This window comes from Scophthalmus maximus, chromosome 16 (genome assembly GCF_022379125.1).
Source record: "Scophthalmus maximus strain ysfricsl-2021 chromosome 16, ASM2237912v1, whole genome shotgun sequence".
Lineage (NCBI taxonomy): Eukaryota > Metazoa > Chordata > Actinopteri > Pleuronectiformes > Scophthalmidae > Scophthalmus > Scophthalmus maximus.
In genome coordinates this window covers 1,607,733-1,621,957 of record NC_061530.1, presented here as the reverse complement: position 1 = coordinate 1,621,957, position 14,225 = coordinate 1,607,733, and the positions used below count along the sequence as shown (strand labels likewise).

The window sequence follows — 14,225 nt, the reverse complement described above, 5'->3', positions numbered from 1 at the left end:
TAATTCAAAAGTCATTATTTATTAAAAGTTACGTTATTATAAAGTTAAATATGTGGAAGTACATTATCAAAAAACTCATACACATTAATTTGGTAATGGCTTTTTAGCAAAAATAAATACAGGTGTCTTTAAGAAAAAAAAGCAACCCCAGATGTCACAACCACAGCAAACTCATTTCTAATTATCACCAGCTCAGCCTGTAAGTGTGAGGGAAGATCTTCTGGTGCAGGTACTCAACCATACTGGTTTGGCTTTCCAGTTGTTCAAATTCATAGTAAGGAACCTAGAAAATGAAAAAAAACAAGATTGGACAGGTTAACATTTAACATATATATACTAATTTATAAGCCACTTAGTAATATAGAACACATCTGGGCAGATGGAAATGGGATGTGTGAACTGATAACTCTCTTAAGCATAAAAGAGAACGTGAGAGTCTAACCTGAACAACTTCATATCCCAGAAGCCTCAGGTGTCGCTGCTTGATGGCCTCTTTTCCAAGTAGCTGCCTCATGTTTGTAGTGAACCTTTTTTGTCCATCAATACAAAGGGCTATCCTGCAATAACACATCAACTTGCAAAGATCAACTTCAGAAGGAATTCATATCTCGTACATTAAAAATATTTAGTGTAGCCGCCATGTGTAATCCATCAAAATGTTTTACCTTTTGTACACATCATCAATTTGACTAGCAGGCAGCACATATCCCTCTGCATCAAGTTTTATCTCAACATCTACAAGAACAGAGTAAATTTCGAGCCATTCAGTATATAAAACTACAGCAAACATTGAGGAGATTAGAACCTGTTGTGTGTCTGTTACCTAGTGTGTAGCAGTATGGTGTCAGGACTTTGGATCCAAAGTATGAACGAGCCCCGAGCAATTTAATCAGTCCACGTTTCACAGAGTTGTCCAGCTGTGCACTTACGGGCGTCTCCAGGGAGCGTCCAGACATGAGGAAAGACTTGACCCAGTACTCTGGAAGGAGACTGGGACCCTGATGAAAAACAAATAACAAAACATGGATACATTCACAATGAGAATGAGATGTCCGATTATCTCACGCCTAATTCTGAAATAACCAGGAGAAAAATATACAAAAGTCTGAGACCACTCACCAAGACACATTGACAAAACAATAAGGCGCACTCAACCTCACATACTGATGGGGTGTTAAGCCAGAGGGTGTGTATTTAGGTTTCGGCCTATTCATTAGTCAGATTAGTAACCCTTGACATAGTTTAAAATACTTTACCTTATAGGAAGGACATTCCAGCTTCATAGTCATGTACAGCTGAGTCAGCTGTGCCAGGATGATATGATCAATTCCTGTGCCTTGCTCTGAAGCATAGAAATAAACACAAACATTAGTGCAAAAATGTCAACAAGGGACAATGATATTCATCTTTAATCATGCATTCAAGATGTCTGACAGGAAGTTTTACCTTGCAGTTGCTGGAGGAAATTACTGCGGAAGACTTGGGAAACAAAGTTAACAGGGAACCTCTCCACCAGGGTACAGGAGTGGAGAAGGTTGAGCAGCGTTCGAGGCTGGAAGTGTAAAAAGCGTTTGTACAGTATGGTTTCAACCGTCCTGAACATGTCGCCTGCGTTAGGTGGGAGGTATCCCAGCTTCCCGAAAGCCATGATCTGCCTGGCCACCTGGCTGGTGCTGTAGTCATCTGCTCGGTACACAAAGCTCTCTGCAACAGCATTAAATACAGTTGTGGACAGGATGTTCCTGCGGCCAAAAAACTGCATCACTTTGGTTACTGTCTCTGGGTGAGAGGTGAATGCCATTGTAGGGATGTTCTTCTCTATCGCCTCCACAAAGTGACTATTGCTGTAACCAAAGTGGATGAGTGACCCAACTACAAGGGTGAGCTCCTCATCAGTGAAGTGAGGTACATGCTGCACAGCCTGCTTACACAGACTGATAACTAGAGGCATGGCCTGGGTCTGGTTCAAGGTAACAAGAGCACCGAGTAGCACACTGACAGCAGGAGGATCCATATGGGTGACTGTCAGAGCATGAGTGTGCATGGCATTCAGCAAGTCTCTGTATTTTCCATCTTCACCCACACCACCTTGCAGTAGACTATAAACAGCAATGAGATCTGATAGGCTCCACTGGGAAGGCTCCTGCTTCTGGATGTCCTCCATGACCTGCTCCAGCATCGCAGAGCCAGGACCGTCTATGGCTAGCATTGCCTGGCCTAAAGTGCACAGCTGCCCTACACTCAGCGTCCCCCTGTCAAGCCTGTCCTGGCTCTCAGTCACAAGCCGTACCATTAGAGTGCTCCAGGGATCCAAGAAGAGGCGTGTGCAGGCCAGGAGAACTGATACTAGCCCAGCATCCGTCAGCTGCCCACAGTCCTGCTCCAGCTGGAAGAACAGAGCTGTGATGGTGTCTTTCTCCAGCACTGTGGGGTCCTTCAGTGAGTTCCCCTCCTGCTCCAGGTCGGCTACTTGATGAAGTGCTGCTGCAGCCATGGTGTCAGACAAAATCTCCACTGAGCGCAGCAGTTTGAAGACCAGCCGGGAGGCTGAGCAGCTATCAAGACGCTGCTGGAAAGCCTTCTCCTCTGCAGCTGTGGGTCGAGGAACTGAATTTCTGTGGAGTCGTACAGAGCTGCTGGTGACAAAGGATGGCTCCCTGAAGATGGTGGTCAGGCTCCTAATCCCAGGGTCCGGCTGGAGTTTTCCGCAGCCCTGTCTTCTGATGCACCGGCCGACCGAGGTGCAAAGGCAGGCTACACATGAGGATGGTCCTGCAGTGCTGGTACTCAGGAGCCGGGTGAAGAGGCAGATGGGTGCAACAGGAGGGTAACGTTGAATCCCAAATCTCCGGATCAGCTTTAAAAACATGACCCTGGTCAGGACTCCTCAGAACGAGCTGATTCACAATAAAAAATAAGACAACAACAAAACAATCAAAACAAGAAAGGGTAAACAAACCCCGACTATAAGACCATGTGTCAGTAACTTGTAGAAAAAAACGAGAGGTCTGCCTCCTTCTTTACTCATATGTTAACGAACCAACCTTGAAGGGTGAGGTAGCTAACGTTAGCCACTTAGCCGCTAACTTCCTCACAAGCCCAGAAGAGTCTTCTTTTCCGGATATTGGCGTTTCTTGAGACTAACACTACATTCAGGATGATACATCAAAACAAATGTCAACATGGAATCAGCTAAATTCATACATGGACCTTTCTGGATGCGGGAAAGGACGTCACAGTATCACCAGCAGACAGGATGACGTTCTAGCGTGGTTCCATAAGGACCCTGAGACGTTCATGGGCATCCCGTAAGTCATCCCTGGAAGCCTTCTAAATCAAACCTATTATTTGAGTTTACTCAAAATCAAAAGGAAAAGTGATAATACTACAGATATATTGCTTTCAGAGAGGCAGAATTTATAGATGTACTCCAGGTTAAGGTTATGTTTGAATCTTTCTATCTTTGGCTTGCAAATCCTATCTTTCCAAACAACACGTGAAGGCAGCAACCCTTGCCTTCCTTACGTCAGTCACGGAAGTGAGCGAGAGGCTTCTACAGGGCAATGTTACCAAGCGCCCAAACGTTTGTACATACCATAATAACTGTTCCTTTGTTTTCTTTTTATTGAATAATTCAAGAAAAAGTGTGTTAACACCTTGAAGGCATTTGAATGCCTGTTTTTTGCAATGGTTGGACTGTTCTTAATTTAGTCATTTATTAACTCTTCTTGTAGTGTGCAGGCACACTACGTTCAAATAACATAAATGTGTCTTCACAGCTGTATACATTGATAAACACTTAAAATGATTTATTAAATGTGCAAGACAATTTTAGGTGTCTTAACCGAGAAATGACCCACCTCCGGGGGTTATGTTTTCACCCATCCTTTTGTTTGCAGTATTACGCAAAAAAAACAAAGCTATTGTACATATTTCCACACATTTTGGAAGGATGTGATATGGGCCAAGTAAGAACTCATTGAGTTTTGGTGCTGTTCCAGACAAGGGGTAAATAAAGGAATTTCTTTTATGACTTTCTTTAAACATTGTGAAAAGGGGAGTTTTGACATTTTCATCAACTTCCCAGGGAATAATTCATGAGTCTTGATGAAAACAAAGGCATATTTAGGGGGCTGATACGAGTATGCGCAAATGTGTGCGGCTACATTTAATTTAAGGGGACTGTTGGCTCAGGCACTGCTGTTGGATCAAGTATAGCCTGATATGGTCATCGGCTGTGAGGTGAAATATATCGTGCTTGTCTGATACAGATCAATTGATAGATTTCTTTTTACCCTTGGCCAATTCCTGTATGACATAGCCACACCACAACACAGCCAATTGCAGTATGTGGGAAACTTCCATTTACCTAAAAGGGGTTCAATTTAACTGTTCCAGAGCAATGTTTTGTTAGTCATTTATGTTAACTCTGAATTTTCCCTTTTACAAAAATAGTTCACCCAATGCCTGCCTGCGCACGCTCAATGAATTTGGTGAGGAGGAAGATCAGACTTGTCAAGACTTGACAGGCTCATGAAGAAGAGAACATTTGTATTTAAGGTAGTAAGTCCCAGGAAAAATAAAGACAGAATAATGCAACACTTGTTTCAAATGTCGTTTATGGAAGGGAAACAGTCGGCAAAATATAACTTGAAAGAGGGCTTTATTTAAAAAGTTTATATTATAAAATGTAAAAATTCAGCTATACCCGATCACATGAATTGCAAAGACTTGTCCCCTAGAGCTTCCAGAGTGCTGCCGCTTCACATCTTTAAATGACAGGAAAAAAATGATTACGAAACCAATTTGATTTTTTTTTTTCTTCTCATCAGAGATGTATACATTTGGCAATATTGGAAGTCCACAATACAGAGTAAACAGTTATTGCTTTGTTTTTTAAAAAAGGATTCTATACTGGAGAGTCGAGACATGCAGCACGGTCATCTAGCTGATGGAAAGAGGCGAAGAGGGCGAAGATGAGTTTGCTGGTTTGGCTCTTTAATCGTCCTTATCCTTGGCACCATGCTTTAGGATGCGTGTGAACTCCACATAGTTGAAGTTGCTTTTCTTGTCAATGGGGGCTTCCCTGAAGAGCTCGTCAACCTCTTCATCTGTAAACCGGTCACCCATTGTTGTCAGCAGCTCTCTGAGGTAATCTTCCTGGATGAAACCTGAAGAGAAAAACAGTGAGAACAGATAAGGCCAGTAAGAAAAAAGGCAGAATCTTCATAATCATCCCCTGAAGAATTAAATTTTGCTTGCAATGATTTAATTACCGTCTTAGGCAAGACAAGGCAACTTGACTGACACTGAAACACGTTACTTTGTATCAAAACTCAGTTGTGAGAATTTACCTGTCCCCTCCTCATCGAAACAAGCAAATGCATTTCTGATCACATCTTCAGGGTCTGTGCCATTGAGCTTCTCTCCAAACATGGTGAGGAACATGGTGAAGTTAATGGGTCCAGGAGCTTCCATCATCATGGCCTCCAGGTACTCATCAGTTGGATTTTTACCTGTATAAAGAAAAATAAATATTCTGAGGATTAACAAATGCAGAGGTGGTTTTTAAGTACATTTTAAATGAACAATGGAGAAAAATCTAATCGGTGTGCTTTGAGAACTAGTTTTCAAAACAGTCACATTCACATCTTTGTGATCTGACTTAATCTCATCTTGAAGTTACGTGCACTAGAGACACCCACTCACCCAGCGAGGCCAGCATGTCGTGAAGGTCCTCTTTATCGACAAACCCATCACGGTTCTGATCAATCATGTTGAAGGCCTCCTTGAACTCCTGAATCTGAGACTGGTCAAACATGGCGAAGACATTGGATGTGGCGCGCTGAGGGCGCTTCTTTGTGGTCTTTCCCTTTGCCCTTTTGCTAGACATGATGACTGTTTTGTTCCTGTGAAGTTTGAAGAAAAAAATAATAAAATAAAACCACCTCAGATTATAAATCTTTGTACAGACAGGCATACTCATTAAAGAACACAACCATAAATTAATAGAAATGTAAATAGGGGGTCCTCAGTGTAATGGCAACTACAACCAAGGAAGTTATGATTACTTTGGCAAGTGTGTGTGCATGTCAGTGGATAGATTTTGTCACCATTATAGTTTGAAAATGGCTGTTGTCCAACCCATGAGTACCAAGTAGTGATGAAATGTTTTAATAACTTCTTTAGTACCCATGGCTCAGCCTCATCATGTTGAGGGACATTGCAGCTTGTGTATTCCCATCGCAAGATAGTCTCTAGTCTACACAGAACAGTTTCCCCGAGCGTAAAACCATACTCGCAAGTCGTGACGGAGCATTTCTGCTCGGCGAACACAGGGCTGAACCTTGTGCTTAACACTGTCATACACGCTCGCTCGACAAGTTGAATTTTACGACTTTAGAGGCGGGATCAGTGACTGATGCTCCCCTCGTTGATTGGTCCCTTCTCTCCAGTCATCAGCCAATCACTGATCTTCTAACCTCCCTCTTGGGGCAGTGTCATCAAGTATGTGTAGGGGAATGGAGTTGGAAAAAAGAGAGGTGCATGTGCTTTAACACATGTAAATATAGCAAAAACAACAAGTATCACAGGCTTTTTTGTGGACAGCAGCATTATATATGATCCACAAGAAAATAAATAAGTTCACAATTACAGGAAAATATAGACTCATTGCATAAGCTAATTATTTTCTTTAAAAAAAAATTGGAAACCAATGCTGCACTAAGTTGAATTGTGATGACAGCCATAAAAATATTGTTTTTTGTAGAAAATAAAAATTAAAGTATAAAAACATTAAGGAACAACTTGGATGGAGACAATGTTTTTTTCTTCATGCATTGCAGAGCTATACAATTGTCAAGCATATACATTGGATAGATTTTTTTTGCACTGTGCAACTGCATTATTTAGGAAAATACAAGTATCAGATCAGGACATAGTACCGGCAGATACTCAATATTAAATGACTCGGATCGGGATCAGGGGCAAAAAACAACTTGATTGGATTGTCAAAGCCAAAGAAAAAGGCCTATTACTCTGCTTTTCTCTGTCTATGTGACAGTGAAAATTTTATATACACAAATGATTCAAAAGAATTAGACAAAACAAACAATTTGTTCAGCAAATAGAAAAATGTAAGCCTCTCGAGTCAGAAGTTTGGAGCATGCGTGACAGACATGGGGACAATCGGATCAAAATAAAGTGGACCATGCCATTACTCAAAATATGATGTCGACCACAACTCTGTGACAGAGTAATTGCAGTCTCTGGCAGTGATTCCCCAGTGTGGTGTCCCTCACTGAGCTATAAATGGGAATGTTCCTCATCTAACTAGGTTGATCAGCTCACTGGCTTCACAGAGGGCAGGGAAATTACTGATGTGAGGACAGATGTCCTTATCAGGCAATGTCTGGACTGTAGACTTCAACTGTCCTACAGTCACAACTTTATGTTCACAGATACCTTTGTTTTAGCTACATGGTGCTGGTGGAAAATGGACTCAATCAGTTTGGACAGCGAGGACTAAGTTGAGCTGGGCCTGGTGTTGATGCTCTGTCAATATGGTGGTATGATACAAATTATATAGGACATTATTTGGTGATATTATTTGGGTTAATGTGTATGTTCCGCGATACAAGTCTGGGTTAGGGTAGCAACTTCACCGTTTAAACTATAAAATGGTCTAATTTTAATATATAACCATTTTGTAACGGCTCACAATGGGATTTTTTTTTAAAATTGCTTTTGTTCAACTAAAAACATAATATCCCCAAAATATGCAATCTACAATGAAAAAAAGGCACAAATAATTGTACTTTTACTTGAAAAACGACTTCAATGATTGGCTGGTTTGACGAGACAACCTGTTTTCGACTGCTCATTAGTTAGCTTCTCAAATTCAAGGATCTTTTGGTTGTTTTCAGTCATACATTGGACAGCTGATCAGATCCAAACAAATTGTTTTTTTAACAAGCATTTCTTTTTTAAAAATGCGTGATCAATGAATCGAGAGCATACATGGCAAATTGATCTACAAAGATAAGCATTGCTAGTTGCACACTATACAAACCAATTGACTTCTTCCAAAACAATATGCCCTCATAGCAAATTGTTTATAGAAATAGTCTTACCACAGCACCAGACGTTTGCTCACGATCAAGTACGTACTCAGTCCCGATGGCTCGCGGCCCAGTCTGAGCGACATGAAGTATTGAGTGTGCAGGTCGCTACTAAAGAAGTTCGCGGATGGATTTCAGTTTACAACGCTTAAAACTAACTTTGCAAGCGTTTGACACGACTGCGCATTTTCGGCAAATTGCGCGTCTCTATGTTCGCCATCGACGTAATAGCCTCGCAGCTAACAGTTAGCCGTGTTTTCAATGCGATCAACCGAACACTCAAAAAGGCAAGATATTGTATTATTCACACATCGAGCTTCGGTGCTGCCAGGAGCTAGGAGGTGTCCTGGTGGCAGAGCATTTCTAACTTGGCTAAATGTTGTATGTAGAACAAAGAAGAACAAAAGGAACAAAGTCTTACCTGACTACGACCGGACTTTTCAACTAGCTCAGTGCTGCTCGTCTTCTCAACCACCGCCCTTCACTTCCTCATAACAACGTTGGGTTCCGCTCAGAACATCGGAACAAACCAATAGAGTAATATGGGGGGGGGGGGGGGGGGAGTGGTCATCAAGTATTAAACTATTAATACTATTTTCAAAATGCTATTCATTTAGTATTTCTGCCCGAAATTACAATTAAACACGCTTTACTGAATTATTTTCCAAAACGTGGCCTAATGTTTAAGCATTCGAAGTAACAAAAACATAGTGTAGCATCACACCCCCTGGGAGGTTCACATAACTTCCACAGCCGCTCCCTTGACATTCCTGGATATGCCCTTTTAAGGACAGAAAGACCACATCCTCCTTGGTAGTGCGCAATTAAAGGAAGCTAAAGCTTGAATGATGGGAGCGGACAGGCGTTACAGTCAATAAGACAAGCATCAATCCAGATGTTGGGGCATTTCCATGTTTTATGTAATGAGGTCTTCCAGTCAGATACAAATAATAAGCATCACATCTTGCTAGGTTTTGCTTTTTATTCTTTATCTATTGGAGTTGTTTTGATTGAATCAAATACCTTTACTTGAGTTGCTTGCTACGTCAGACTTTAAAAAAATATATTTTAAATATTATACTTCAAGGGCTAGGACCACTGATATCAGTACCAATATCAATACTTTTTATTTTTAATGTAAATGGGGTGGTCGGGGGGAGGGGTGGTATTTATGTTGTTTATTCATATGGTAAATCAACAACATAAATCTAAATGTTATTAGTTATTAGTTATTATCTCCATATAAGTGCCATGAAACATTAAGTGAATAAATTACCATGAGATTACTTCTCACGGAAATATACAATACCTTATATCGTATTATTGGATGAAAATTATTGATCTAATAGTGTGTACATCACTTTAATGTTGCAGCTGGTAAAAGTGTGACTCATATGAATCAGGCTACTTTATACAATGGTGGGTAGCATGCAAATTTTCCCCAGGATCAACGATGTCTTATTTTGACCTATTATAATACATCACAATGTATTGGTTGTTGTAATTATTAATCAGAATCTGTCAAATAAATCTACATCACATAAATATAGAGCAGTAAAAGTTGCAATAAACCCTTCAAAATGATACTTAAGTTATAATTTCCACTACTGCTTACCTTGGTATTATTGTAGAGTACCATGATTTATGTCTTAGCCTGTTTATGTTGATTGTATTACTGTGAAAATGTTTTTTGTGCTGCCAGTTTTCTCTTCTTAATGAGACTATAACCTGGATTAAAATAGAGAAAGAAAAGAAAAATAAAATTAACCTCATATTAAAACCAAAACAATAAGAGAAAAATGTTGATAGGACGGGTAATAATAGATACTGACTGCCCAGCGTGGGTCAGACAACAGTTGGTGTCCAGGTCATTGCTGTTAACACAGGCTTACTGCTGCATGGCTTCAAAAGCAAGATGTGGAACTATTGACTCACAGGTTAAAATGAGCCACATCTGTCTTTGTCCTGCTGTCATATCACTTTCAAAGTTGATAACAAAATTGCTGAACGTGGACCATGAGCAATTTATAGTAATGTTATTATGTGGTTACCAAACTGATTAGGTCTAAAGCTTTTATAGTCCAAAAACATCATACCTGGTGTGTATGAAGGGTACAACAGTAGTTGTCTATTTGAAAAAAAAGACTTACCATAATCATGTGTTAGTAAAAGAAAAACAGATCCTTATTGACATTGGCTGTTGTGCTTGTATCTGGAAACTTTCAAGAGAACTGTTTACTGTCGGGTGCTGGGAGCCACTGAAACAAACACGTCGGAAACATTAACCTTTTTCTACTTTACCTATTCACATTTATAATTGCAATGTCACTCAGTAGAGCGCATACATGCAGCATGATCAAAAAACCCTACACATGATATAAAAGAAAAAAATAAAGTGGTCTGATAACCTAAATTGTTTATTTTACATGAAATATAGTCCTAATCCATGGACATGAAAACCAATGTAACATATATTTTTACGTGTATCTGCTCTAGAGAAATAAACATAACCAGGTTGTCTATGGCTGAAAAAACAAAACCCACTTATCAGAAGATTAAAATTTGCTACATTCAGATTTTTTATTTGGATCCTCACCAAGTTGTACACACTCAGACCACTAAATATGCCAGATTAAAATAAAAAAATTCAAGATCCATGCATTATTCCCTAGAAAATAAAAAAAAAACAATGCTCCAATTCCTGGATCTGCTCTTAATCCGCATCTCCACCAAAATTGTATTCATATCCCTCCACCAAGTTTGGTGGAAATCAATAGTCTTTGCACAATAAATAACCAAACAAACAAACAAACAAACACACAAACTTGTCTACAAGCGTTAACTTAAATGTTCAGAATGCAACTGTGTAAGGAAATGATACAAAACCAGACTCAAAAATAGTTCTAATAGATCCCTTGAGACCACTACACAGTTGGAATTTCCTGGACAGCTGAACTCAGATACATACTGCTAGCATGAACAACATTCATTAAATGCACTGAGAGAAGATTTGGAGGAAACCAAACTACTCATGGGGAATAGAAAAAATATTGGAAACACCTTTCGTTATGAGGCAATATAATACAACTCCATCACTATCTATCTCATCTCAAAATTGCCATAGAGTTGAATTTACACCCTTTTGTCCAGGCATCAAGAAAACTCATCTTTATATGTATTACAGTTGCAGGGTGATTGTATTGGACCAATGCACTTGCTGTTATAAAACAATAACTGAGGATAGGTGATGATATTCCTATTATAAGCTGTAGACAATGGAAAAGCACTGCTACTAAAATTGTTTTATGGGGCATATGATACTCCTCAAAACCCTTGGATACTGGGATGAAATCATTAGGTGACTGTCTTATCTCATTACTGGGAAGATATGTGAGCTATCTGAGTTTTTTGACAAACTGAAGAGTTTCATGGAAAAGACTCCTGTATACGAGCTGTGAGTGACAGCTGTTCAGCAACTGGGACTTAGAGTCAGATTAGCATTAGGCCCAATATGTTGGCAATAAAAGCTACAGAGAGACAGTGTGTGATCTTTTGACATTCAGTCACTAATCCCGTAGGTTGCTATATATTTATGCCTGACAGGCTACTAAGATGGGATTAATGTTATAAATATATTTAATATACTGTCTTGTGATTAACTTTTTCAGCAAACATGTATGTTACTTTTGCTTTCACTACATTTAGAAACAATTTATTTATAGCTAATATATGAAAGAAATTTTTCAATGAAATCAATTCTGTATAGCATTATAGAACTTCCCCTGCCAGCAAATGACAGATATATGCTTATTTGCTTTCCTGTCAAGAGTAAATAAAAAGATGAATACCACTCTCACTAGTACATATGAGACCTCAGCTTGTAGTCATTAGCTTAGCTTATCATGAAGACATAAACAGGGAGAAACTATAGCTTGGCTCTGTCCAAAGCTACAAAAAGTTCACCTACCAGCACCTTTTGAAACTCAAACTTGTTTGTTTAATACATACAAAACCCCCCAAAAAACAAGAATGTGCTCGGACACTGTTGACATTTTTTGTATAGATATGAGATTATGCCATACAGGGACTATAATATGTGGATAATAAGTGGATATCATGTATCACAATATACTAAAAGTGGCACAACATTATATACAGAGAGTATACAATGCATTTCCAAACTTGATAACTACTAGTTACTGGACGAAAGCACGAAAACCAGAAGACGAAAATTGACCGTACACCGGTTGATGCTCAATAAACTTTTTAATTTCCTCCAAACGTTTCAGACACAGGTCCTTCTTCAGACAAAGTACAAAGCAGAGACCAAGTAGCAACCCACCTAGACATCACCCACTAGTTTGTGAACTGCAATTTTGAAGCCTCGAGTTTAGCATTTTGGCCAGCACCATCTTGTTTTTTTGAAAACAGAACCATATTCATAGGAGAAGGGGATAAGTCTGATTGAGAGCTCATCCACCGCATGTCCACTTACACCTGTGATCGGCACCCATTTGATGGCACTAGCTGTCAATCACTTGGCTTTGTCATCTATTTTACTCTAAATGAGGCCATCATTTACTAAATGAATACAAACTGTATTGAAGAGGACTAAACACTAGCGATTGAGACCATAAACTCCTCAGGAAAAAGTTTAGTTGTTGTTAGAAATCCAGTGAGAAGTAGGTTCAAGTGTTGAGTGGCAAAATGGAGCCTAGGCTGAGTTTCACGCTTGGTCGGGCAGGCAGATGGTTTCATGTAGCAGGCAGAACAACCTGGCGCTAAGTATTTGGAGAGCCACAGTTTTGAAGGGGACTGGCAGAGACTGGCTTGAGTAAAGACATATGAATTTTGTAATAGAGGGAGGGAGCTAGAGTTTGACAACTGAGGGGGTTGATAGCCAAGGGAAACCATGAAGGGGGCCATACCTGTGGCAGAGCAGGTGAGGGAGTTGTGTTCATATTATGATACCACATCCTGAGGGATATATATATATATATATATATATATATATATATATATATATATAAATAGTAATGGTGGAAATTATGTTGTGGCTTGACATTATTTTCCATTCGACTCTATGTTATTAGACTGTTGATCTCTTTTAATGGACTTACACTTCAGACTGCTGCCATAACATCATACAGTATGTTGTCATGATGAACAGTGTGAGGGAAATTGGTGGGTGAGGACCAAAAAGGCCTTGGTTCAATGGATGCTTACCAGGCACTTGTGTTGCGGTCAAATTAAATCTGCCAAACAGGCTGTAACAAACTTTATTTAGACATGAAAGTCCTTTCAATAATTATTTCTAATTCATGTTTCATCACTTTTTAATTCATGTAGCATCAAAAACGTGCTTTTACAACAACTACTGAAATTAAAATCTGACACTGGATTGTGAGTCTAACTTTTTCATCCAGGAGCTTCTTATTTGCAGAGGGGACAAGGGGTTACATTTGTGTACTTCCACAAATGAGCAAGACTGAAAACGAGAGTGACAAAGAGTCAGTAACTGGCATTTGTTCAATGTGACAAAGTGACAATAGCATAGCTAAAGTTAGCAACAGTCACAGCTGAGACTGCTGTAGTTAAACCTCAACCTATAATTCAGCGAGGTCTTGATGGACTTTAAAAGAACAGACAGCAAATTAAATATAAATTAAATAACATCAAAACAAGCCTGTCAAGAATCTGAGGATCACTTGGAAAAAGGTTGGATAATGAGGTGCATTTGGATTCTGATTTAAAGTATGTAGCCTTTGGCATATTCATTCTGTCTATAGTCATAGTTTAAACAAATAAGCAATTGCCTGGTATAAATGAATGAATGAACGAATTCTGAATGAAAAAAAATACAAATGCAAGTAAATAAACACACTCATTCACAAATATATTATATACATTTCATATATGTATAAACAATATGAAGAGGTCAAAAAATGAGACTGAAAGATTAAAGAATAAAACAAACGGTGAAAAGTAACCCTATATTTACCTGGATATCAGGCTTTCCTGCTCATTGGCAGCACTGCACCCATAAATGCTCTGTACTATGGGAGCTGACTTGCCCCCCAGCACCACTCTCAGCTATATATATCT

The 14,225-nt window shown here is 39.4% G+C and overlaps 2 protein-coding genes and 1 long non-coding RNA gene across 3 annotated transcripts; all 3 read right to left on the bottom strand.

Moving 5' to 3' along the window:
* On the bottom strand, positions 1 to 3,305 carry fastkd3 (FAST kinase domains 3). The gene is made up of 7 exons (XM_035613164.2): positions 3,045 to 3,305; positions 1,447 to 2,897; positions 1,257 to 1,342; positions 824 to 998; positions 666 to 735; positions 443 to 557; positions 1 to 283 (listed from the first exon to the last, which is right to left on the bottom strand). The coding sequence occupies exons 2-7, from the start codon at positions 2,867 to 2,869 to the stop codon at positions 185 to 187; spliced, it is 1,968 nt and encodes a 655-aa protein (XP_035469057.1). The 5' UTR covers positions 2,870 to 2,897; positions 3,045 to 3,305; the 3' UTR covers positions 1 to 184.
* Positions 3,306 to 4,602: 1,297 nt separating this feature from the next.
* myl12.1 (myosin, light chain 12, genome duplicate 1) lies at positions 4,603 to 8,685 on the bottom strand. Its single transcript, XM_035613343.2, has 4 exons — positions 8,542 to 8,685; positions 5,710 to 5,909; positions 5,355 to 5,516; positions 4,603 to 5,171 (listed from the first exon to the last, which is right to left on the bottom strand). Exons 2-4 carry the CDS (start codon positions 5,891 to 5,893, stop codon positions 4,999 to 5,001), a joined length of 519 nt encoding a protein of 172 aa, XP_035469236.1. The 5' UTR covers positions 5,894 to 5,909; positions 8,542 to 8,685; the 3' UTR covers positions 4,603 to 4,998.
* Positions 8,686 to 13,533: 4,848 nt separating this feature from the next.
* LOC118287774 lies at positions 13,534 to 14,171 on the bottom strand. Its single transcript, XR_004785724.1, has 2 exons — positions 14,122 to 14,171; positions 13,534 to 13,608 (listed from the first exon to the last, which is right to left on the bottom strand). It is a non-coding gene; the product is annotated as an uncharacterized LOC118287774 (long non-coding RNA).
* Between the last annotated feature and the right edge of the window lie 54 nt (positions 14,172 to 14,225).